Consider the following 24,761-nt stretch of genomic DNA (forward strand, 5'->3'; position numbering starts at 1 on the left):
GAATTTGATTTATGACAATCTACACATATTATAAATAGTAGAATCATTACTTAAAAAAAAATACTGCAATTTTGTGATTTTAATATTTTTTCTTGATTATTTAAAAATGCATGTTTTTTATTATTATATGTTATTTTATTATGATAAACCATAAATATTTTTTATGAAAAACATCTTAAATTCCTCTTTTTCATTGCAATCGTAAATCGAACAGTTCCTGTCGTGAACTCACCATGGTTGAATGCAATCGTATTTGTTCAAGCGATTTTGACATCAGTTGAGGAGTTTCATTTGTCAGAAAGAATTTTTCTTGTCATTTTCGCTTTTCGGTGGTGGAGAAATCAATATGGTTAAACTCGTTTTAAGTGCAATTTAAGTGGATTTTAAATGGGAATTTAACCAAATAAATAACAAAGAAAGCTACAACGATAATTGGTAATTGTGTAGCATATGAATTATATCGAAAATTGAGTTTCTGTGCAAAGAAAGATGCATTTTTGAACATTATAAAGTGATCGAAAAGGAAAAGTGGAAATTTTTCAAGTTGGCTAGAGAAAGGGTAGACAACGCAAAAGGCGAAGGAAGAAACAGAGATACTGCAGATAACTACAGTGAAAAATGACTATCATTCGTTAAATATACAGCTCGTCATCTCATTCTAACTGATATGTTCACGTACTGGATACCATGTTATAGCTACGTTTGTTGCGCTTATTGGCGGTGGGCGGTTGTTGAATAGCAATGAAGCATTACATACTTTTCGCCGTATTCATGCATACATATTTTTTGTTTATGTGGCATACGTGGATTTTACATAGCATTTTAGATTTTTAAACGAATTCTACAGTTGGTTAAAGGAGTTGATTAATTGCAATTACATGAGTTATTATTTTTGTGCGGTTGTATGTATATCGCACCTTAATTGCTTTTTTTTAAATGCAGCATCACTGTATACACTTAATTCGTTTTAACTAAATAGCAGTGGTGAATTTACATCGTAGTTTTTTTTCTTTATACCTTCTTGTTACTCGAAAACGTTTATTGTTTTAACTTGGCATATGGAATATTAAAAACAAATATACAGTATCTTCAAAACGGATATAATGTCAATTATTTCTGATTAGGTCATTCTTACCAAAGAATTTAATTGTGAATTCACCTCTAATTTTTTATTTCGTTTCAATTCGCCATTTTCGCTGTCAGTGGTGCGCTTTCTTTTGCTTGAATTTTCATTGCTGTCAAATGAAAAAAAAAAACGACATCGGCGAGCAGTAAACGAGTTCGAGTGCAAAGTTAATATCAGTGCCGTTAAATTCGTGTAATCTTTCTACAGTACCAGTTATTTTCTTTTGAGTAAAGTAATATTGCGAATGAAACCAAAATTTAATGTGTTACTGTAAGTTTAAAGTATTTTAAAGTAAAATTTCGTGAACGTACAACCATAACTCTTTTTGTGCATTTGCTCACTGACATTTACTTTCTTTGAGAGGCGGTGACGTCCAGCAGTGAATCGGGTTAATTTAGCTATCTACCCACTTTCCGTACGGTCACGTAGTTTTTTTTTAGAGCATCATAATTTTAATTTTATATATTTTGTGTAGATCTATTGCATTTATAATAATACTTTTTCTTTAAAATTTCAGTGTTTATGTGGACAAAGGAAAAGTGAACAGATCAAAAGTATTGTATTATACGGATGTGTTTTGTAATCCCGCGAAGTGAATCCGAACATTGAAACCAATTTTAAAAAGTAAAGTTTATTCCAGTTTTGTAAAGGAATGCAATTATTGAATTGCGGTGATTTCATTTGCTTAGCTTTGCATTTTGTAATGCCACTTATTTAATCTTTCATTGTTTTTTTCATGTTATCTACGTTTGCTGCAATTTTAAATGCTAAAGGTTCACTGAGAAGAGATTAATAATTAATTAAAGTGAATAAGTGCTAAATAACTACTGTCAAAACAAAATCAACAACTAATAGGAATAAAACGCAATCGATCGACCGAACGAAAAAAGAATTTGAAGATATTAAAATTAATTTAAATAGTACGAAAGGTGTCAACTATAACACATTGTGATCCTGAAGTCGTAAATCATAATCGCAATTCCAGCGCCGTTGCAGTGAAAGATAACTAGTGGGTTACTATTGTAGCTGCAAAAAATGACGCAAGTTTTGCCTATACGCTTCCAGGAGCATTTACAGGTGAGTGTTTGAATCATAGCAAGATTATTGTAAATTATTTTAAAATGCCTGAAAGAGTATGTGATTTAAAAATATGCTGAAGGGTTTAGCTGATAATAACCATCATCTACAATTTTTTTTATATTTTACAGTGTTACTATAAATGCAAACACCCACTTTTCTGATGTTCTTTTCAACGCACACATAAAATAATCAGTTTCATTATCAGCCTCCTGTGTTATAAAAAGCTCTATAGGAGAATGTTCATACATACATACATATACATACACTTTCATTGAGTTTTGATAAGAAGACTTTTATCACGATTTTCCTTCTACACCCACATAAATGCCTACATCAAATCACAGCTTCAATTTCCACATTTACTTGGTACATACATACACATGGCTATATAAAGCAGAAAAAATAAATTTAAACCAATCTTCCTTGCACTGATTTCTGTTTAAAAAAAATGAAACTGAAATTGAAACGCATTGTAGTTTACAATGAATAAAAAAATGCTTTACCGAGTGTGTCGGTGACTGGTGCGACCGGCCGCCGGTTTGTTCGTTATACGTACATATGTGTGTATGCTCGGTTGCGCCATTCCGGCACATTGCTGCGCTCAGTACAATCGCTGCTGCCATTCAATAAATTTATGCGCCATACAGAGTGTATGTGTGCATGCATGTTTTAGTGTTCATACAGCAAAAATGTGACTCATCACTTGGCGTTTGGGGGTTAACGCAAATATAGGTTTCTTGACTAAATACTTGATTTATTTTGTTGCTTACTGGTTTATCTCTTTAGCTTTTTATGTTTTCGGCTTTGTATTAAAATAGATTTATTATAATATTTAAAAAATTAAATTGAATTCAAAGCTGAGGGTCAAATTGTCATATCAAATAATATGTTTTCGCTAACTCCAATATGTTTTATATCATAAATTTTTTCCACATTAAATATTTTACTCATATTTTCTTGCATTTTTTCATTATCTAATCACTAATTTTATGTTTCCTACGTAATTGTTTTTGCTTTTTCGCCGTCATAGAACTGACACCGATTCAGCACACGCTCTTGGCTAGTCATTTTAGTTACATCAACATTTTTTTAACTAGTAGTACATCTTACTGTGTTTCTTTTGAATTTTCGTTTTGGCTTCAGCTTCTGAACCGGTTCATTACCTTTATTTCTGTACAGCGCGCTGGTTGAGTGAGCTTACTCATACCTTTACGACTTTTCCACTTTCTCGTGGTATTTTGTGATTTATTTAAATTTATTCGCTTATAGTGTACTATAGTAGAAAAATATACAAAATTACAATTACTCCATTGAGTCTACCCAATGCTGTCTTAGTTGATTCATAGTGGCCGTAATATGAGTACGTACATACATATGTACATATGTATGTATGTATGTACTTATGTATGTTTTTGACATAAATTTTTATTTATGAATTTGTATTCAGGTGCGCATACCAACTCAAGCTTAGTTTTGTTTTTGACCAATTGGTGCCGGAGAAGCCTTTCGCCGACATAAAAATGATTTTCGTCTCTTGTGGTTGAGGTTTCTACATGTTCTTTCCATTGTTTCATAATTAGATTATTAATTGCGAAGCAGAACTGAGCACAATTTTTATAATTACACGGGTATATGTTTATGTACTTTTGACAATCCAATGATTTTCTTACATGTTTCTTTATGCATTATGCTGATTTCGTACACTCGAGTTCATTAATCTTTGACGTCTTTTATGTGAGAAGCGTGGCTCACGTTTTCGTATGTTTGCCGTGAGGAAAGAATTATGAATTAAAGTAGGTTTACATGCCGTTTCCCATGAAGTAAAATATTCATGAAATATTGTTATTTGTATTATTTAATACTTGTTTCAATTTTATTCTAAAATTGTTGTAATAAATCGAGTATATATGTACGTATATGTACATGTATATACATACATATATGTATGTGTATATTTTTTTCCCCAAATGGGTTCATTCCTTAATTTTGTTCTCCAATTGTATATTTTCATAATTAGGTTTATATCATAATAAACGTTGTTATAATTAAGTAGATACGGCAATTATGTTTAAACTCTATTTAATTGTAAATCGACACCACTTTTGTATACTTAAATTTAAAAATAAAAAAATATCGCAATATATGATAAAATTTGGTCATAAATTTACTACTGTTTTTAAAACTGTTGAAAACTTTGTATCTACCGTTACTTCGTTCAGTCAAACTTGATCACCAGTTAATTGGAACCTATATACAAAGATATGTACATACATATATTGTTCTACTTACAATCACTTAATAGTTGACCCACTGCTAGTAACGGAATCACACTTTTACGAAAATACAAATTTGTATGCCGTTATAAGCATTAGCTCTATATATTCGTACATATCGACTATGTGCTCATTCGTTTGCTTCACTGCACAATAACAATACTAAACTTTTACTACTCTACAAAAACATTATTATCATTCATTTGTTGCTTTTGTTAACTCCCCTCATAAGCTCATACATAAATGCGTGATGGGCTTATCTCACTTTTTTCAACAAGCGAGTTTTCTTATATTGTGTTGCCATATGCTCTGAAGCAAAATCGAGATTTTGGAGAAAAGTGGGGTATATGCGAAGGTCCCGTAATCATTATTTCGAAAAAGCAATAACATTTAAATACGCAAATATGTATTATGATTGAATATACTCTGGATTTAAATTGATTATTAGACCTTTTATCGAGTTCCATGTTTAAAACATTCCAATGCTATGATATATTCGTAAAAAAAATTTAATTTTTCATTTTCTAATTTAATTATTAGCCAAAATTATTTGTTTCAAAGCAAGAGATACTATATAAAGCAACAAAAACCCGTTTGCTCAGTTAGGCCAAAGTAATTTACAGTCTTTAGACAAATGAGTTAAAACACACGTAAACCTTCACACTCACACTAAACTTCTTAGTAGGTTCTTATAATTAGCGAGTAAATATTTAATACATATTTGAATATCTATCACATGATAGATAAACAAAACAAGAATTAATATACTGTTTTATAGGGATTTTTTTATAAGCCTGAAAGTATGCTTTAGTTAAGACAGCAATGTAAAATTTATTTAAAAAAATGCTAAATATAAGAAATTTATAACAAAATTGGTTTAAAAAACAGCCACTAACGGTAATTTCTGATTAATTGTAAATGTGTTATATATCCTAAAAGTATGATATAATAATACATACATATTTTTTTTTAGAAAACAATAGAACATATGGTACTTATGGGAGAATTTAAGCCAATGAAATATAATAAATAATTATATGTTTCAGCTACAATTTAGCTAACTAATTATGTTTTAATATATAATTGGCGAACTTTGGAATAATAAGTGCAAAAATGTGGAAAATTGTAACAAGAGCATCGCTTTAGCGCCTAAAATTATGCTTTAAATTGTTATATATGGTAAGTTTAAGAACTGACTCGGCTATTACCGCGTAAGCTGTGTCATCGCCAGTAAAGAAGAAGGAGAAGTCCAATAACTAAGCCTATAAAATGAAATATTACGAAAAAACATTACCAGAATGTTTGTATAACTCCTGTTACCTAAATGCCCCTGGATGTATACTACAAAATTAATTGATATGCCATACTTGCATGTTATTATTGTAATGTCATAAAATATTATACATATGTATGTTGTGCATTGTGGCCATAATGGCGTTAATTTGGCTTATTTCGGTTTCTTGTCTTTACGCTTTCTGCATTGCAATCGCCACGAAATCAAACAAAGAAATGCGCAGCAGCGTTTCCTATAAAGAAATCAACAATTGCGTCTCGATGTTTAAAATCGCTTAAAATATTTTTGAGAGCTGATTTCTATCTCTGTGTTCGAGAGAGTATGAAGGAGAGCGATCGCATCTTATCGCCGTCAGCTGACGGAAGTTTTTGCCATTCAAAAACATAAAATTGAAAACATTTTTCATCTCATCATGATCCCTCATCCGTCGGCCGGCATTGCCGTCTTATTTTAGCTGATGCCATTGACATTCTATTGAGAGAATAGCAAAATGCATATTTTAAACAATATACTGAATGTTTTTTGTTGCTCTTGCTGTTTTTATTGACAGTTTATTGCATTTAAATATAAATCTTACTCATATTGCGTTTCCTGCGCCATTCAAGTGCTGTGTGGGTATGTGCGCTTTTCGCTTATCACTGGACATGCACTCGGCACAAAGAGGTTAAAAAAATTTGTTAATTTTTCTTATAACTTTGGCGCAGTTAGTATCAATTAAATCTGTATTTATTCTAGCATATTTTATATTTGCATTAGATTTGTTCATAAGATTTGTCTGCGAACTGATGTAAGTATGTGTATGTACTTGTAGTTTGCATTGAATGAAAAATTGGCGCCACATTCTTCTTCAGGCACATGCCGACATGCGGGCGCTATTGGAGCTTGAAGGGGTTGTATTGGGTGTAAACAAATGGTAACCTTGAACTAGACAGACTTAAAAATAAAAAATAATAATAAAAATAGAAAATTTTGGCGTTAAATGAAAATGATGACGATGTTTTACTTTAAAAACCTTTTTTTTTTCTGTTTCATATATTTTTTGTTTTTATTTTTCTAAATTTTTAGATTCATTATTTTTTATCTAATTTTTTTTTGTTATGAATGTCGTGTGAATGCGTGTGTTCGCAAAAATAATTATTCCCTTAATAATTGCCCTTAATTTTTATTTATTTCCTTGCAGCTCACAAATGTCGGCATCAACATCAATTCGATTTCGTTCAGTACTCTCACCATGGAGTCGGACAAATTCATTTGCGTGCGTGAAAAGGTCAATGACACCGCACAAGTGGTCATTATCGACATGAACGATGTCAGCAACCCGACCCGGCGTCCCATCTCCGCCGACTCGGCCATTATGAATCCAGCCAGCAAAGTTATTGCGCTTAAGGGTAAGAACGACCTTGTCATTTTTTCTATATAAACACGCCTATATGTATTGGTAATTGCAGCCCAAAAGACCTTGCAAATCTTCAATATCGAAATGAAATCGAAAATGAAGGCGCACACCATGACCGAGGATGTAGTCTTCTGGAAATGGATTTCATTGAACACGTTGGCCTTGGTCACCGAAACCTCTGTCTATCATTGGTCCATGGAAGGCGATTCCACCCCGCAAAAAATGTTTGATCGCCATTCATCGTTGAATGGTTGTCAAATTATCAACTATCGTTGCAATCCAACGCAACAGTGGTTGTTGTTGGTGGGCATATCGGCATTGCCAAATCGTGTGGCCGGTGCTATGCAGTTGTACTCGGTGGAGCGCAAGGTCTCACAGGCTATCGAAGGTGAGTGCGTGGTGTTGTAAATAATGTCTAAAAATCATAAAAATAAATCAAATATTTTTGTTTTTGTTTTTACACTTAATTTCATGTGGTTTTTAATACAGGTCACGCCGCCTCTTTCGCCAGCTTCAAGATGGAGGGCAACAAGGAGGCATCGACACTGTTCTGCTTCGCTGTGCGGACCGCAAGCGGTGGCAAATTGCATATTATCGAAGTAGGTGCCCCGCCAGCAGGCAATCAGCCCTTCCCCAAGAAGTCGGTGGATGTGTTCTTCCCACCGGAGGCGCAAAGCGATTTTCCCGTCGCCATGCAAGTTTCAGCCAAATATGATACCATTTATTTGATCACCAAATATGGCTATATCCATCTGTATGACATGGAAACGGCCACGTGCATCTACATGAATCGTATCTCGGCCGATACGATCTTTGTGACGGCACCGCACGAGGCCAGTGGCGGTATTATCGGTGTTAATCGTAAGGGGCAAGTACTCTCCGTGACCGTCGATGAGGAGCAAATCATCCCATACATCAATACGGTATTGCAGAATCCCGACTTGGCTTTACGCATGGCCGTGCGCAATAATCTCTCCGGCGCCGAGGATCTCTTTGTGCGTAAATTCAATAAACTTTTCACAGCAGGTCAATACGCCGAAGCGGCTAAGGTGGCGGCGCTCGCACCAAAAGGTATCTTGCGTACACCGCAAACAATACAACGCTTCCAGCAAGTGCAGTCGCCTGCTGGCTCAACGACGCCACCACTCTTACAATACTTTGGCATACTACTCGATCAGGGCAAACTGAACAAGTATGAGTCGTTGGAGTTATGCCGCCCAGTGTTGGTGCAGGGTAAGAAACAGTTATGTGAGAAGTGGTTGAAAGAAGAGAAACTCGAGTGCAGCGAGGAGTTGGGCGATTTAGTGAAGACATCCGATTTGACATTGGCACTTTCAATTTACTTGCGTGCTAATGTGCCCAATAAGGTTATACAGTGTTTCGCCGAGACGGGACAATTCCAGAAGATCGTATTGTACGCTAAAAAGGTCAACTATACCCCGGATTATATATTCCTGTTACGTTCGGTGATGCGCACCAATCCGGAACAAGGCGCCGGCTTCGCCTCGATGTTGGTGGCCGAAGAGGAAGAACCGTTGGCCGATATCAATCAGATTGTCGATATATTCATGGAACATTCAATGGTGCAGCAATGTACTGCCTTCCTGCTGGACGCACTCAAGCATAATCGCCCCAATGAGGGTGCTTTGCAGACGCGTTTGTTGGAAATGAATTTGGTTTCGGCGCCACAAGTGGCTGATGCCATTCTCGGCAACGCCATGTTCACGCATTACGATCGTGCGCACATCGCACAGCTATGCGAGAAGGCCGGCTTGTTGCAGCGCGCATTGGAACACTACACCGACTTGTATGACATTAAGCGCGCTGTGGTGCATACACATCTGTTGAATGCAGATTGGCTGGTTGGCTACTTTGGAACGCTGTCCGTGGAGGACTCGTTAGAGTGTTTGAAAGCCATGTTAACGGCGAATATACGTCAAAACTTGCAGATCTGTGTGCAAATTGCTACCAAATATCATGAGCAATTGACCACTAAAGCGTTGATTGATCTCTTCGAGAGTTTCAAGTCTTACGAGGGACTCTTCTACTTCCTCGGCTCGATCGTTAACTACTCGCAGGATCCCGAGGTGCATTTCAAATATATACAGGCGGCTTGCAAAACCAATCAAATCAAGGAAGTTGAACGCATTTGTCGGGAATCAAACTGTTATAATGCAGAACGCGTGAAGAACTTCCTAAAGGAGGCCAAACTCACCGATCAGTTGCCGCTTATCATTGTTTGTGATCGTTTCGACTTCGTACACGATCTAGTACTCTACCTATACCGTAACAATCTACAGAAATATATTGAAATTTACGTGCAAAAAGTGAATCCATCACGTTTGCCTGTTGTCGTTGGTGGTCTCTTGGATGTTGATTGCTCTGAGGATATTATCAAAAATTTGATACTTGTCGTAAAGGGCCAGTTCTCGACCGATGAGCTAGTGGCTGAAGTGGAGAAGCGTAATCGTTTGAAATTACTATTGCCGTGGTTGGAATCGCGCGTGCATGACGGTTGTGTAGAACCCGCTACACACAATGCATTGGCCAAGATCTATATCGATTCGAATAATAATCCCGAACGTTTCCTCAAGGAGAATCAATACTACGATAGTCGCGTGGTCGGTCGTTATTGCGAGAAACGTGATCCCCATTTGGCTTGTGTAGCTTATGAACGTGGTCAATGCGATCGCGAGCTGATTGCTGTTTGCAATGAGAATTCGTTGTTCAAAAGCGAAGCGCGTTATTTGGTGCGTCGTCGCGATCCCGCCCTTTGGGTGGAAGTATTATCTGAGGCAAATCCCTACAAGCGCCAATTGATCGATCAGGTCGTGCAGACAGCGCTGTCTGAAACACAGGACCCAGACGATATCTCTGTGACGGTGAAGGCCTTCATGACCGCGGATCTGCCCAATGAGTTAATTGAATTGCTCGAAAAAATTATACTTGACTCGTCTGTGTTCTCCGACCATCGTAATTTGCAAAATTTGCTTATCTTGACCGCTATCAAAGCCGATCGTACACGCGTCATGGACTATATAAATCGTTTGGACAACTATGATGCACCCGATATTGCGAATATCGCTATTTCGAATCAATTGTACGAAGAGGCATTCGCCATCTTCAAGAAATTCGATGTGAATACCTCAGCTATACAGGTGCTTATCGAGCAGGTGAATAATTTGGAGCGCGCTAATGAGTTCGCCGAGCGCTGCAACGAGCCGGCCGTTTGGTCACAACTCGCTAAAGCACAATTACAACAAGGACTCGTTAAGGAGGCCATTGATTCGTACATCAAAGCCGACGATCCAAGCGCGTATATGGATGTGGTGGATGTCGCCTCAAAGGCTGACTCCTGGGATGATCTGGTGCGTTATCTACAGATGGCACGCAAGAAGGCGCGTGAATCGTATATTGAAAGCGAGTTGATCTATGCCTATGCACGTACCGGCCGTCTCGCTGATTTGGAAGAATTCATTTCGGGTCCGAATCATGCCGACATACAGAAGATCGGTGATCGTTGCTTTAACGATGGCATGTACGATGCGGCCAAATTGTTGTACAACAATGTTAGCAACTTTGCACGTCTCGCCATCACATTGGTCTATTTGAAGGAGTTCCAGGGCGCCGTAGACTCTGCACGTAAAGCTAATTCGACACGCACCTGGAAGGAGGTGTGCTTCGCTTGTGTCGATGCCGAGGAATTCCGTCTAGCGCAAATGTGCGGTCTGCACATCGTCGTGCACGCCGATGAATTGGAAGATCTAATCAATTACTATCAAGATCGTGGCTACTTTGAGGAGCTCATTGCGTTGTTGGAGTCCGCTTTGGGACTGGAACGCGCACACATGGGCATGTTCACCGAACTGGCTATACTCTATTCGAAATTCAAGCCGTCTAAGATGCGTGAGCATCTCGAGCTGTTCTGGTCGCGTGTCAACATACCAAAAGTGTTGCGCGCTGCCGAATCGGCGCACCTTTGGTCCGAACTGGTATTCCTCTACGACAAGTATGAAGAGTACGATAATGCAGTGCTTGCCATGATGGCACATCCGACGGAGGCTTGGCGTGAGGGTCACTTCAAGGACATCATCACCAAAGTGGCCAACATCGAACTGTACTACAAAGCTATACAATTCTATTTGGATTACAAACCATTGTTATTGAACGACATGCTATTGGTGTTGGCACCACGTATGGATCATACACGAGCCGTTAGCTTCTTCTCGAAGACCGGCCATTTACAATTGGTGAAACCATATTTACGTTCAGTACAATCGCTCAACAACAAGGCGATCAACGAGGCGCTCAACGGTCTACTCATCGACGAGGAGGACTATCAGGGTCTACGTAATTCCATTGATGGATTTGATAACTTCGACACAATCGCATTGGCACAAAAGCTGGAGAAGCACGAATTGACCGAATTTAGACGTATTGCTGCCTATCTGTATAAAGGTGAGTAAGGCAACAGAAAAGTGGTTAAAAAAATAGCTTCGCTTAGCTGGAATGCGATGGTTTGGGGTTTTCTATCATCATGCACCTAAAAGCACTGTTCAAATTGTATAAGACTAAAAAACATCTCTTTAATAATATTATAGGCAACAACCGTTGGAAGCAGAGCGTCGAATTGTGCAAAAAGGACAAACTCTACAAGGATGCAATGGAGTATGCGGCTGAATCTGGCAAACAGGAGATTGCCGAAGAGCTTTTGGGTTGGTTCCTGGAACGCAATGCTCATGATTGTTTTGCTGCCTGTCTATTCCAAGTGAGTGTGTGTAGTGTGTGTAGTGACCGAAATAGCGTATATATAATTGAAAAAGAAAGACAGAGAGGGAAAAAGCATAAAGAGAGATAAGAGCCTTAAGTAAAAATCGGGTGATATAAAAGGAGAAAATGGCAAAAAGGTAGAGAAAGAAGTTATAGTGATATTAAGTAAAAATGGAAGAGTTATATATGAGCTCTACAGATAAGGGAAATTGAAGAGAGTACTTAAACAAATATGGAGAATGTGTAGAAGTTCACGCAAGTGAGGAAAGTTCTCTGATTTGCCATTCACTTGGGAGTGGCCAGAAACGATTCTTTTACATATTGCTCATGCATAGATTCTGAAAAGTAGAGATGAGTAAAGAGGATGATAAGCTGTAGGACTGGTATCCTCCGGTATGGATATGTGGGAAAAAAGAGAGAGTAGAAATGAAAAGTCTCAAGTAGGATTACTTGGACGAAAACAAAGTTTCGCAAAATTTAAAAGGAGATACGAAACATAAAAAATACAGCGGATGGGATAGAGAGAGAGCGTAATGAGGAAAAATTGAGAAAAAGTCACATCTATATATCAATATAGTTCCAAAAAGTTGGGGATTAAAACGAGATATTTTGAGAAGGAAAGAAAAAGCATAATTAAAAAGAATAAAGCCATATTTGAATAAAATTTCACACCAAAAAGTAAATTTTTTTTTTAATTTCTATATTTTTTTTAGTGTTACGATTTGCTGCGGCCTGATGTTATACTGGAGTTGGCATGGAAACACAATATCATGGACTTCGCCATGCCCTATTTGATACAAGTAAGATTTTTTTATAATAATATTTTTTTATCATTTTAATATTAATTTGCTCTTTAAAGGTAATACGCGAATACACCACCAAAGTGGATAAACTGGAACAAAACGAAGCGCAACGCGAAAAGGAGGACGAAACCGTTGAACACAAGAATATCATCACAATGGAACCGCAACTGATGATAACCGCCGGACCGGCAATGGGCATACCACCACAATATGCGCAAAATTATGCGGCGGCGCCTGGCTATGCGCCAAACATGGCTTATCCCGGCTATGGAATGTAGGCAACAACTACAAATACAACACCACCACAACAACCACTACTACTACATTATTGAAAGTGAAAATTAAACGAAATTCAACAAAAAACAAAACTAGCAAAAAATCAAGAACACAATCCGTAATGTTGCAAAATTTTGAAACATACAAACACACACTGAAACACAAGTAAAATTGCAATTCGAAAACGAAAATTTAAATGCGAAATCAAAATTTCTCCATGTAAATGTAGTTGTAGTTACATCATTTAAACGCTATAGCAGGGAAATACAAGCGAAAACATTGCATTACATACATATATAGATACAAAGCGAAACAAAACAAAAACAAAAACGTTAGGCGTGTGTGTGTTCGGCATAGATTTTGCATATATAAAACTATATACAATTATACATAAATGTATTACAAGTATATATATAATAATTATTATTACACATATACATTACCATTATTACGATTACCAATTAAAATTATAATTACAAGTTGTTTGTTTAATTAATTATTTCGTGCTTTGTTGTCTCTTCTTTGCATATATACATATATAATTGAAATATTGTGTTTTTTTGTATTTGTATTTGATGTATTAGAACTTTTTTTCATTACTGTACTGTTATAACTCCTCAATTGCTTAACTTGTCATGTTTCGAAGCTGAAAACACAAAAAAATAATAATCCATAAAGAAAAACCGTATTACAAAGCACGTGTAGTGTTGAACAAATGATGAAGAGAACCAACAAGAACACCAACAAATAACGTAAATGAAATGAAAAATTTATGCTAATTTTTTTGTCTTTATTATAAGTGAAAATAAAAACTTTTTAGTTAATAAATATCTATTAAAAAAAAATCAATAAACATTTTTATTTAAATAAAATTTTTTTGTACGAGGAAGAATAATATCCGTAATATGTATGTATGTATATACATATTTTCGATAACTAATTAAACCTTTTTTCAAAAAACTACTAAATTTATTTTCGAATAATTAATAAAACTGTCTTTCGAAAAATTACTACAATTTATTTTCGAAATTTAACTAAGCCTTTTTTCGAAATTTATTATTTACCATATTTTCGAAAATAACTGCGATTATTTTATTACTAAAATCGAAAATACAATATTAAGAATGTAGCTAATAGAAGTAGCAATTATATGTCAAAAACGGTGAACAAATTTCGAAAAAAAAATCACCTCTAAAACTAATACTTTTTTTTAACTAAAAATCGGAAAAAGCTTGCATATGTATATGGAGATTTAAAATTAATTCTACATATAATTGCATATTTTTGTAATTCAAATAACGTTTCTATATTTTTAGCCATTTCTGGAATATTTTTTATTTTAACTTATTTAAGCAATTAAACAAATATCACACTTTTCAGTATTAATTTAAAAAATCACTTCCAAAAAAATTTTAGTAAAGTGAATCATTTGCGATAAAAATCAATAATCATTTTCCAATTTCTTTACTCTCTTTTTTACAGTTACAAATAAGGTAAACGCCAAATCAAACTACACCAACAAACAATCAGTTATATAGCTTGGTTCCTCATTGTCTATGTACAATTGTCTGCCTACTCAAACACGCTCTATAGCATTTGGTCGCACACTAGAAAACCGTTAAGCGATTATTGGAATTGCATAGGGAAATTAACTGTATTATTAGAGAGATTTGTTTGGGAAATATTTATTTAGAACGTTTTGTACTAAACAAATAGTATTGAAAGCATATAATTTTGTAACATTATTTAAAAAAAATATTCAAAAAATATTATTAATAAAAAATAAATAAAATAATTAATTTATTCATAATAAAAACGAATTAATTATAAAATTAAAAATTAACTAATTATAAAAATAAAAATTAATTATAAAAATAAAAATTAATTATGAAAAATAAATAACTGATGAAAAAAGAAATAAAAAAATGTATTTAGGCACCATGAAATATTGAATAAAAATGCGAAAAGTACACTTCTTGAGGTTTTAAATATAAAAAAATATTACAAATAATTTTTTCTTTAAATTTTGTTTTAAAATTTTGAAACATATTTTCATTGTACATCGAATTTAAGTAATATGAAAATGTCAGGAATGAGCTTTTATAAAAATATATGATTAAGTTTTTATTAAAAGCTTTAATTTTAAAATTAGTGCTTTTCGAAATATTTTATGTTGGCCTAGAAAAATCAAATAAAAATATCTTATTCACAAATTGTATGCAAAGTGAGGCCTAAAACAATTCTCGTCTATAGATGTATGTCTTTTAAAGTTTTTTTATTGTTTGTTTTAAAAATTTGAAAGTTTTCGAAAATTCTATATAAATACTATACCATATGGTTTTGAGACAGTAAGGACGAGCACTTGGAAGGAGAAGATATGAACAAATATTGACTAGTAACTAGTAGTTTTCATTATCAATGGCACTTAAGGAAAATTTCATTTTTTCATTGAAATTTAATATAAAAAGTTAATTTTTTTCAGTGAAATTTAATTTAAAAATTTAATTTTTTGTCAGTGAAATTTAATTTAAAAAGGTCAAGTTAAATTTTTTTTTATTTATTTTTTTTTTTTGGTTAAATTTAGTTTTTAAATGCAATGCAATACCCAAATGAGAATTCTTTTGTTCGCCTGACCATTGTAAAAACACATAAACAAATGCTGCGTAAGTAATTCATGATATTAACAACAACTACAAACAATTACAAAAATAATAGCAAAACTCATTAGAAATGGCTTCACTTGAAATTTTAAAAATAAAAATATTTTCATTAAAAAAATTACATAACGAAACTCAAAATTGTTTATAAAAAAATAAATAGGACATATTAAGTTAACTACAAGAAAAACACAAAAACATATTTAAAATAGTAAAATTTTAAGGTTAAAGCATAAATAATCTTAAAAAACAGTTTTGCTGTATTTGCAAATAAAAATATTTAAGCGATAATTACAAAAAAAAGGAAGCATTTAAAATCATTCGTTAAAAACTCAAGTCGCAACAAAACAAAAAAAAATTAAATAAATAGAAGAGTAATAAAATATAAAATATATTCACTAACTAGTTCACAGATACAGTTTTTGTTGTTGCAAAATTACAAAATATACTACTCTTATTGTTTATTAATGTTAAAAAGCAGCGGCAGCAGCAAAGTGTAAAATATGAATATTGAAACTCAACTATAAACAATTATATAAAAAAAATATTATTATTGAAAGTATTTGACTCTATTTTATTTAAGCTTTCTGTAATTGCGCTATTTGTGTGTGTATTTTTAAATTAATATAACTGCAGCACATACATACATACATTATACATACGAAAATTAAGAAATAAAAAAATACAGAATTGAATTTACTTTTTTAATGCAACAATATTATCGAAATTAGACAAAAGGGGACAAGGGTTTATCCAAACTCATGATCTAAGAAGAAATCATGTAAACTTTGGCTGCTTCGAAGCTATAGCGGTCAGTTTGTGTGTCAGCTATATTTTATAGGTATCCGATCAGTCCAATTTTTCGAACAAATCGTACCGTTGCAAAATTTCTTGAAGACAATATGTAAATAAAAAAATCATAGTCATACAAGCCTTGATTTTGATCGATCAGTTTGTATGACAGCTATATGCCATAGTGGTTGGCTATGGCTGGTTGCGACAGTTGATAAACACATATATTTTATAGTGTTACACATTCTTGCTGTATGAAACGCCGAAGGGTAGGTATTAAAGGCATTTTATATCTCAAAAACAGACGGAGAAACGAACATGACAAAATCGACTCAGATCCTCACCCCAATCATTTATACACACATATATTTTATAGAGCTTCTTTCTGGCTGTTACACATTTTTTTTTAGCAAGTTTACCTTCTTGCTGTATGAAAACGCCGAAGTTTAGGCATTAAAGGCATATTCGAAGTATTGAAAAATAAGTTTCGCACTTACATACAATATTGCTGAAAGTTTCCGAAGCGTTATATTATTAATTTTGCCTACAAGGTTTAATTCATACATTTGAATATGACTCTCGCAAGCATGGAAGGGTGAGTGACTGCCTACGTTACCAAGGCGACGAAAATAAAATAATTTTATTGACTGAGACAGAAAAAATATTTTATGCACACAAATTATTTCTACAAATTTTTATATTTTGGTACATATAACTGGTTTGAAGTTGAAAAAAGATGCCACGTCTCAAGCCGACAACCAAAATCGATGTTATTGGCAATTTGGATTTGAGCCCGGAGAAGGCGGTTGGAGATTACATTGAATCCAAGCAACAAGATGTATATTTCGTGTAAGTTGCTGTTGTTGTAACGATTTGTCTAGATTTTGTCTAAAGTGTTGGCTTTGAGGTCATATAAAGACAGTTAGAGGCGCATAGCAGATAATAAGACTCTTTAACACCCACTAGCAAACCACCCAATTGGGATTCGGCAGGCGACTCCATTGAGCTGCTCTATATACGCAATGAACGCGAGCATGCTGCCATGTTGCGTCTACAAGATGAGATGCTGGAGAATTCGAAGCGCCAGGCGGCAAGTAACGCCAGTCGCATACGCAAACTCTATAAGATACACGCGCATTTGCGTAAACGCTTCATTGAGGTGAATAATTTCATCAAAGACTGTGAGGATAAACGACGTGTAGCTGATAAGAAGATAGCCGAAGAGACCGCATTGCATGCAGAGCTGGCAGAGAATATTGAAAAGTTCAAGCGCGCCATATCAGAGTTGGCCGAGTTTCGTGAAGTGCTAAAAGCGACTGTAGATGACTTGGAGCCCTATGAGACGGTCATACAGGAGGTGGTGGAGAAATCGGAGATATTCGATTCGGTGAAGGATTGTATGGATCGTTGTGATGCGTTGAGTAAGTCCATAAAAAATGGTAAAAGCTTTGAATTTTTTTCTTTTTATTTCGTTTATTGTAGTGTTGGCTCAGGTGGAGATATCGCGTTTGGAGCAGGAAAAATTTATGGAAATTGAAGAGATGCGCAAACGCATGGTGAAGGTGACAAATGAGGCCGCGTTAACGGTGTTGGGTTTGAAAAACGATTTGGCTGAGCTGGAACGTTCGTATAATAAGGCGCGTAGCGAGTGCCTGCATTGGGAGCGTATTTTGGCAAACGCCAAAGATTGCGTGGCCACAAATGAGCTTAATAAGGATCGTGCGTTGGATGGCATACGCGATATTTATAGAATGTTGCGACGCAGACAGGGTAAGTGTTGAAGTAACAGCAACAAATAAAAATCAAATAAAGTAAAAAGACATTATTTCACAGTATTTATACTTATATGAATGAGTTTGCTTAAATTTCAGGACGCGATCCTTTATTTCAACGTCACGAAGTCGAAAAAGAGTTGGATTTTATTAAAGATGAAATTGAACTGCTCAAGGAAGTGGTAAAAGAATGCAATAAGACGCGTGCTGGTACTAAACGTGGCTATGTTGAGAAAGTTGAGGACAGATGTTAAATTATATAGACATATACATACATAAATAAATATAAACAAAATATTAAAAAATAAAAAAGTAACAAAAAACAAATAATAATAATAATAAAAAAAGATAATAATAATAAAAAAAATAATAATAAATAAATAATTATAATAATAATAAATAAATAATTATAATAATAATAAATAAATAAAAATAAGATTTAAATAATATAAATAATAAAAAATAAAGAAAGAAAATAAAATGCGAAATTGATTTATAAGAAATCATCACAACAGTAAACAACGAATAAAAAGAAACACAAACCAAAAAATTTAAAATAAAAAAAATTAAATAGATAAATAAAATTTTTTTAAATATTAAAAATAAAAATAAACAAAAAAATTATGTAAAATTTTTTATATAGATCATATAAAACATAAAATATATTAATTAAACATAAAAATCAAGTTGAACAGAAAATTATAAAGCAAAAAAAAATATATAGAGCTTCTTACAAATAATTTTAAAAAATATACGACACATATTTTTTAAATTGCATTTTATGCCAATTTGAGTACCATATTGATTAAAATCATTTTTTATTTCATAAAATCCGCAATAAACATATTTATTTACACATTTAATGAAACGATTTAACAAAACTTATGTAATTTTTTTTTGTCTTTCAATATTTGTAATTGTTTTTTGTTCTTTGGGAGTCCATACATACTTATTAACGCGTATACATACAAAAATATTTAAGAGAATGCGTATAATCACATGTGTAAATACATATACATATTATATATAAAATCAAATAAATATCCATAAGTAGTTTGTGAAAATAAACGAAATTTAACAATACTGAGTAAGTGAGTATAAAACGAATGTAGAAAATATTATTCAACAGTGTATCTAAATACATAAACATGATCGAAATAGCGCCAAAAAATTACCACAACTCAATTACGAATTGGTTCCGCCAAACTGTGTGTGAAAAATGACAAAAAGAGAATAGTGGATTAAAGAAAACTAATACAATTAAATAATATAAAATACGTACCGATGTATTCGTATGTAATCGCAAGCCTCAATGGACATATCTTGTGGTGTCAAGAATACAAATTGACGATTTGGACGTTTTTGGCCTTCAAACTTCAATAAACGCGTCATATATTCGCGATTCACCTCATCCTAAAGCGTTGCACAGTATACAATTTTGCTTGAAACATAAAATAAAAAACGAAAATATTATTTACATACCGCAAACACATCGTATTCATCAAGAAAGAAGAATGGGTGATCCACGCAGGCCCAAAGTGATATTAGGAATGCTACCGTTGTATACGAGCGCTCACCACCCGATAGCGAACGCGTATTTGTAACAGCATCGGCGATGTGATTGTCACGTGGCACCACCGATATTTCCATCGTTTGCTCTTTGTGATTGACCTCGATTTTACCGGTAAACCGACGTTTACTCAGCACATTCTGCAAAGGAATTGTAAGAAATAAAAAATTATAGGTTAGGTTGGTTTGGTAGCTTAATGAAAGTTTAAGTAAATAATATAATATAATAATAAACAGTAAAGAAATAAATCAAAAATGAATCATAAAAACCACTCACATTGAAAGTATACTGCAGCATGGTTATCATGTGGCCCTTAAAATGCTTCACAAAATACATGCGACGCGAATGCGATTGCTTCAATTGGTCAGTGACAAGTCTGAATGTCTTCAAAGTGCTCCGATCAACGGCGAGTTTACGTTTTAAACGCTTTATTGCATTCTCTAATTTGTCGGGGTCTTCTTTTAAGGGCGCACCTTGCTTCAATTTGACTTCACCTAATTTGATTTCATCTAGTATCTCGTCGGGTGTGCGCTCTGTTTGCACTCGTTGGCCAAATTTTTGTGCCACTTTCTTTTTGTCATTCAGCTCCTTTAACTTGACGGATTTGTTTGTCTGTGTGTGTTTAATATATTAAAAAATACGAGCAATTATTAATATAATTATAAATATATATATATAAGTATATTTTGAAACTCACCTCTTCTGTTTGTATGCGCTCGTCAATGCGTCGCTTTTTGTCTTCAAATTTGAGAAAATTGTCCTGCACGGTGCGCATGTCCATTTGTAATTTGTTCAATTCATTCTGTAAAGCAGGCATAAATATATAGAAAATATCTGCGTCAAAACCTCTTAATAAAATAAAACTTTTCTTCTGATTTTTAGAGCCCAACTACGTATTATTTGTGAAAATACATTGTAATGAATTAAACTACCTCTTTTTCGCGTATATTACGCTGCATACCCTCTAGTTTATCCGTGTGTTTACGCATTTCGATTTCTATATTCTGCTTTTCAAGTTCAACTTCAGCGCATTCCCTCTTCTTATCTTCCAATTTGCTCTTATATTGCTCTAGTTTACTTTCATTTTCAGCGAGCTCTTTTTGCTGTTTGCATAATCAAAAAATAAAATTTAAAAGATGTCTGCTTAAGTGTAATAAACATCATTAACTTTACCAGTATACACAATTCATTCGTATTTGGATATTCGTAGCCTTCCAAATCAGCAATACGTTGCTCCAAGCGCATAATTTTATCGCGGTGCTTTTGCATTAGCGCTTGCTTCTCTTTAAATTGTTCCAGAGAAGTGCGCAACTCACGTCCTGTGTTTGCATAAGCTTCCTGCAGTTTTAATCTTTCATTTTCGATCGTGCGGTAATTGTCGTTAAGCTGGCTGCACAATACAAAAATTTACAATAAAAAAAAAAAACAAATTATTTTACACAAAATTTCACAAACATCACCTTATGCATTCGTCCACATTCATTTGTATTAGACGTGCTGGTCGTATATTCAACGAGTACATACGATATTTCGGCGCTGGAAAGTATTCTAAGGCCGGTTGTGCGTCTACGATAATTTTACGTAAGTTTTGCGGCACCTGCTCCTGTTGTATGGTTAAATGCTCAGCGGTTTGCTTGGTGTCTGTTAAAAGTATGGTCTCAATACCTAACTGATCAATTAAGCAATTCATGACGACAGGATCACGACACTGGATGACGTCATAGAGCAAACGTGTGCCGGCGGGTGGACGTACGCAACCGGCGCGCACATCATGTACCTGATAAAATATATTTAAATATGAATTTTACAGAAATTTGCGCAAATTTACAGTTACGATTACTAACCCTGTTTAAAAATTTCGCCGTTATAATTGTCACATGCATATTGGGGCAGCGTTGCTGTATAATCGTATTTAATAGCGTACGATCGGCTGTATTGTTGACTATGAAGGCACGCAGCAAATCGGCAATTTGATTTTCGACAACATTACGATATTTTTGCTCAGGTACATCCAAATAACTGCCAATAGGACCTCGCGGCCGCTCACTAAATTTGCGTGCGCGATATTGGCGATCGATCTCTTCCAACAGCGTTTGCATTTCCTGACCATAAATTGAGTATCGATTCCTTTTGTTTGCTTGTAAGTTGGCAATTTCGCGCTTGATGCCATCTATTAAGTAAGGTAAATAAATAATAAATGAAAAAATAATCAAAATAATATTAAAATAAAAGAAAAATTATTATAATAAAAATATAGATAGTGGCAGATATATAATCAATTTATATATTTACATTTCCGCCTTACTCACCGATTCGACGCATTGAATTATCTATTTGAATTTTAATATTTCGGAATTCCTCCTCCTTTTGTGATTTGTTCTCGGCAAAAATTTCATATTCACGTTTGTCTGATTCATTCATAGCCTTATTCTCGGCCTGCTCTCTACGTAAGGTCTCCAGTTCGGCTTCATTGCGACGGCGTAGCTCTTCAACGCCCATTGTTCTAATAAGAAAATAATTTTAAAAGTATAATATTAATTAATATTAATATTAAATCGTAACTTGGTTGAACTTTTTAAAATCTGTTTTGTTTTGCTTATACTAACTTTGAGCGTTGCGCTATATTCTGCTCCAAATCCGCAGTTAGCGATTCTAAATGATGAATACGTTTTTTAAGACTCTCCACATCGATTTTGAGACCATGATACACGTTTGCTTTCTCTTTCAAACGCGTATTAATCGCTTGACAGTTATCCTTTTTTTGATTGTACTCTGTGCGGTTCAGGCCAATGACTTCTCTACAGGTACTACAGATTTATAACAAAAAAATAAATTGAAAATAATTTGCAACGTTTAAAAGTATTCGCAATCTTACTCCATTTCGGCTTTGAGTTTATTTTCGATTTCGGTTTTGCGATTCGCTTGCTCGTCAAGTTTTTCACGATCGCGCATAGCTTCAGAAAGCGCTTCTTCTATCTTAGTTATGGCCATTTCCAACTGATTTACCAAAGACCACTCATATTCGGCCTTTTTCTGATTTGTTTCTTGCTATAACAAATATATGTAAATGTTTTGTCCTTTTATTAATAATTAGGTTTAATTAAATTTACCTTTAGTTGTACAAAGGATAATATTTTGCGGTACTCTGTTTCAAGTTCAGCTATATTTTGTTGATCTTCTTCCAATTTCTTTAATAAAATAATTCAAATTTTTATACGTTATTATATATTTTACGATATATGACAACAAACCTTTTCAATGTGTATTAGGCGTTGTTTATGGTCCTGATACTCATAATAGCATTTGATAAGTTGTTCCTGTATTGAATCTAATTGCGTAGCTTTCAGAAACAGCTGATAGTTCTTCTTTGGTTCCATGCTGATAAAGAAATGACATCATCACATTCCTAATAAATTCCATATACAGTGCTATAGTAAACTTACTCTTTGAGAAATTCACGCGCACTGTCCTGGTTCATGACAAAAGCCGGATTGTCAACTTGTATATTGTGTATGTCCATAATACGCTTCAGTTCATCAAACTTTTCTGACACAACACGGCCACTCGCATTCTTAATTTTATAATTACTTGCCGATTGGGTAATGGCGCGGACAATCGTTATTTCATCACCATATATCTCTGGTCTGAAAGCCTCAACACCCTCGTTGGAAATTGTAATTTCGACACGCGCAGAACTTTGGCCATTACGGATTAAGCCTTAATACAAATAAAAAGAAAATAAAATAAAAAAGTTTAACAATCATTATACTATGTTTTGTAAGTTTTTGCAGTTTCGCACAAACGTTTTCAATTTCATTTATTTTTTTTATACTCACTATGTAATGTCGTCGAGCGATTGGTGGCACGAGCACGCCCACCCATACCCACTACCAATGCCGCCAATATCGCACTTTTGCCGCAACCGTTGCGACCTACCATGAAATTGACACGCGGATGTAACTCAATGCAGTAGTGTGCATGACACATAAAATTTACCAAAACAACTTTTTTAATCTTTCCACAGCGTGTAGCGTCCATCGCTATTTGGGAATTTGACTACGATAAATTTAAGATTTATATACTATATTATGAAAACTTTCTTCCACAGCACATTTAAAACTGCTTACCAGTGTGCCTTCGCTCCGTTTCTGTCTTTTAGCTTGACTGCACGTTGGGGCATCTTCCTGTGCCGCAGCTTCATTTCCCACATTTTCGGAAGGTAGCTCGTCCCTTCTGCGTTGTCGTGCACTACGATGCTGAGTATTTACGGTGGAATCTGTGGAAATGTTAGACACATCGTTATGGTCTTGGACGCGCCGTTTTCGACAAAGGCTCAAACTCATATTTAAAAATGTCTATTATATTATCACTTGTTTCCTTGGATCGTGCGTCTAATTAATTACATATTTCATTATATACTGTTGAAACACTATTTATTTTATTTAAAACGCAAAAAAAAACTAAACAAACGCTCCAGCAATTGCTTTTCCTTTGGCGCAAAACATACTTTAACATTGTTGCCAGATTGTGTAATTTTGCTAAACAAAAAAAATGACAACTCAAAGAAAAATTTTGTTTGACGTTTATTACGTAAGTAAATGTATTAAATTAATTTGGAAAATTTATCGAAAAATAATCGATTATTTTATAAAAATATTAGATATACACAAGTAAATACAAGAACATATTTCGTTTTTATCAAAATTCGTTTTTATTGTACTAATATAAAAAGAAATCTGCGTTTTTAATTGAATTAATAAATCGATTTAACTTCGAAACCGGTGATTCCAATCTACAAAAATATGTTCGTATTTATAAATTATAAAAAATTTCAATTACTTAAACAACATAGTTTATGATTCCAAAAAGCTAAACCGCCTAAAGATATGCTAAGCTTTTAAAATACCTTTAGCAGAATTTATTTTTCCAAATTACACTGCTTTGTCGTTATT

At 34.1% G+C, this 24,761-nt stretch overlaps 3 protein-coding genes across 3 annotated transcripts; 2 read left to right on the forward strand and 1 right to left on the reverse strand.

Moving 5' to 3' along the window:
- Positions 1–273: 273 nt before the first annotated feature.
- LOC105232075 (clathrin heavy chain) lies at positions 274–15,783 on the forward strand. Its single transcript, XM_049456385.1, has 10 exons — positions 274–435; positions 1,644–1,750; positions 1,900–2,203; positions 6,954–7,161; positions 7,222–7,557; positions 7,659–11,627; positions 11,771–11,937; positions 12,653–12,739; positions 12,799–13,016; positions 14,501–15,783. Exons 3-10 carry the CDS (start codon positions 2,162–2,164, stop codon positions 14,508–14,510), a joined length of 5,037 nt encoding a protein of 1,678 aa, XP_049312342.1. The 5' UTR covers positions 274–435; positions 1,644–1,750; positions 1,900–2,161; the 3' UTR covers positions 14,511–15,783.
- A 1,227-nt stretch (positions 15,784–17,010) lies between these two features.
- Positions 17,011–18,578, forward strand: LOC105232076 (kinetochore protein Nuf2). The gene is made up of 4 exons (XM_011213677.4): positions 17,011–17,316; positions 17,434–17,888; positions 17,950–18,237; positions 18,339–18,578. The coding sequence occupies exons 1-4, from the start codon at positions 17,204–17,206 to the stop codon at positions 18,491–18,493; spliced, it is 1,011 nt and encodes a 336-aa protein (XP_011211979.1). The 5' UTR covers positions 17,011–17,203; the 3' UTR covers positions 18,494–18,578.
- Positions 18,579–19,015: 437 nt separating this feature from the next.
- On the reverse strand, positions 19,016–24,335 carry LOC105232077 (structural maintenance of chromosomes protein 6). Its single transcript, XM_011213678.4, has 17 exons — positions 23,937–24,335; positions 23,646–23,865; positions 23,253–23,526; positions 23,061–23,187; positions 22,920–22,997; positions 22,685–22,857; positions 22,416–22,616; positions 22,119–22,312; positions 21,654–21,979; positions 21,270–21,586; positions 20,983–21,199; positions 20,742–20,912; positions 20,507–20,611; positions 20,086–20,421; positions 19,722–19,949; positions 19,522–19,652; positions 19,016–19,445 (listed from the first exon to the last, which is right to left on the reverse strand). Exons 1-17 carry the CDS (start codon positions 24,150–24,152, stop codon positions 19,421–19,423), a joined length of 3,339 nt encoding a protein of 1,112 aa, XP_011211980.1. The 5' UTR covers positions 24,153–24,335; the 3' UTR covers positions 19,016–19,420.
- Positions 24,336–24,761: the final 426 nt, after the last annotated feature.

This window comes from Bactrocera dorsalis, chromosome 4, assembly GCF_023373825.1.
Source record: "Bactrocera dorsalis isolate Fly_Bdor chromosome 4, ASM2337382v1, whole genome shotgun sequence".
Taxonomy (NCBI): domain Eukaryota; kingdom Metazoa; phylum Arthropoda; class Insecta; order Diptera; family Tephritidae; genus Bactrocera; species Bactrocera dorsalis.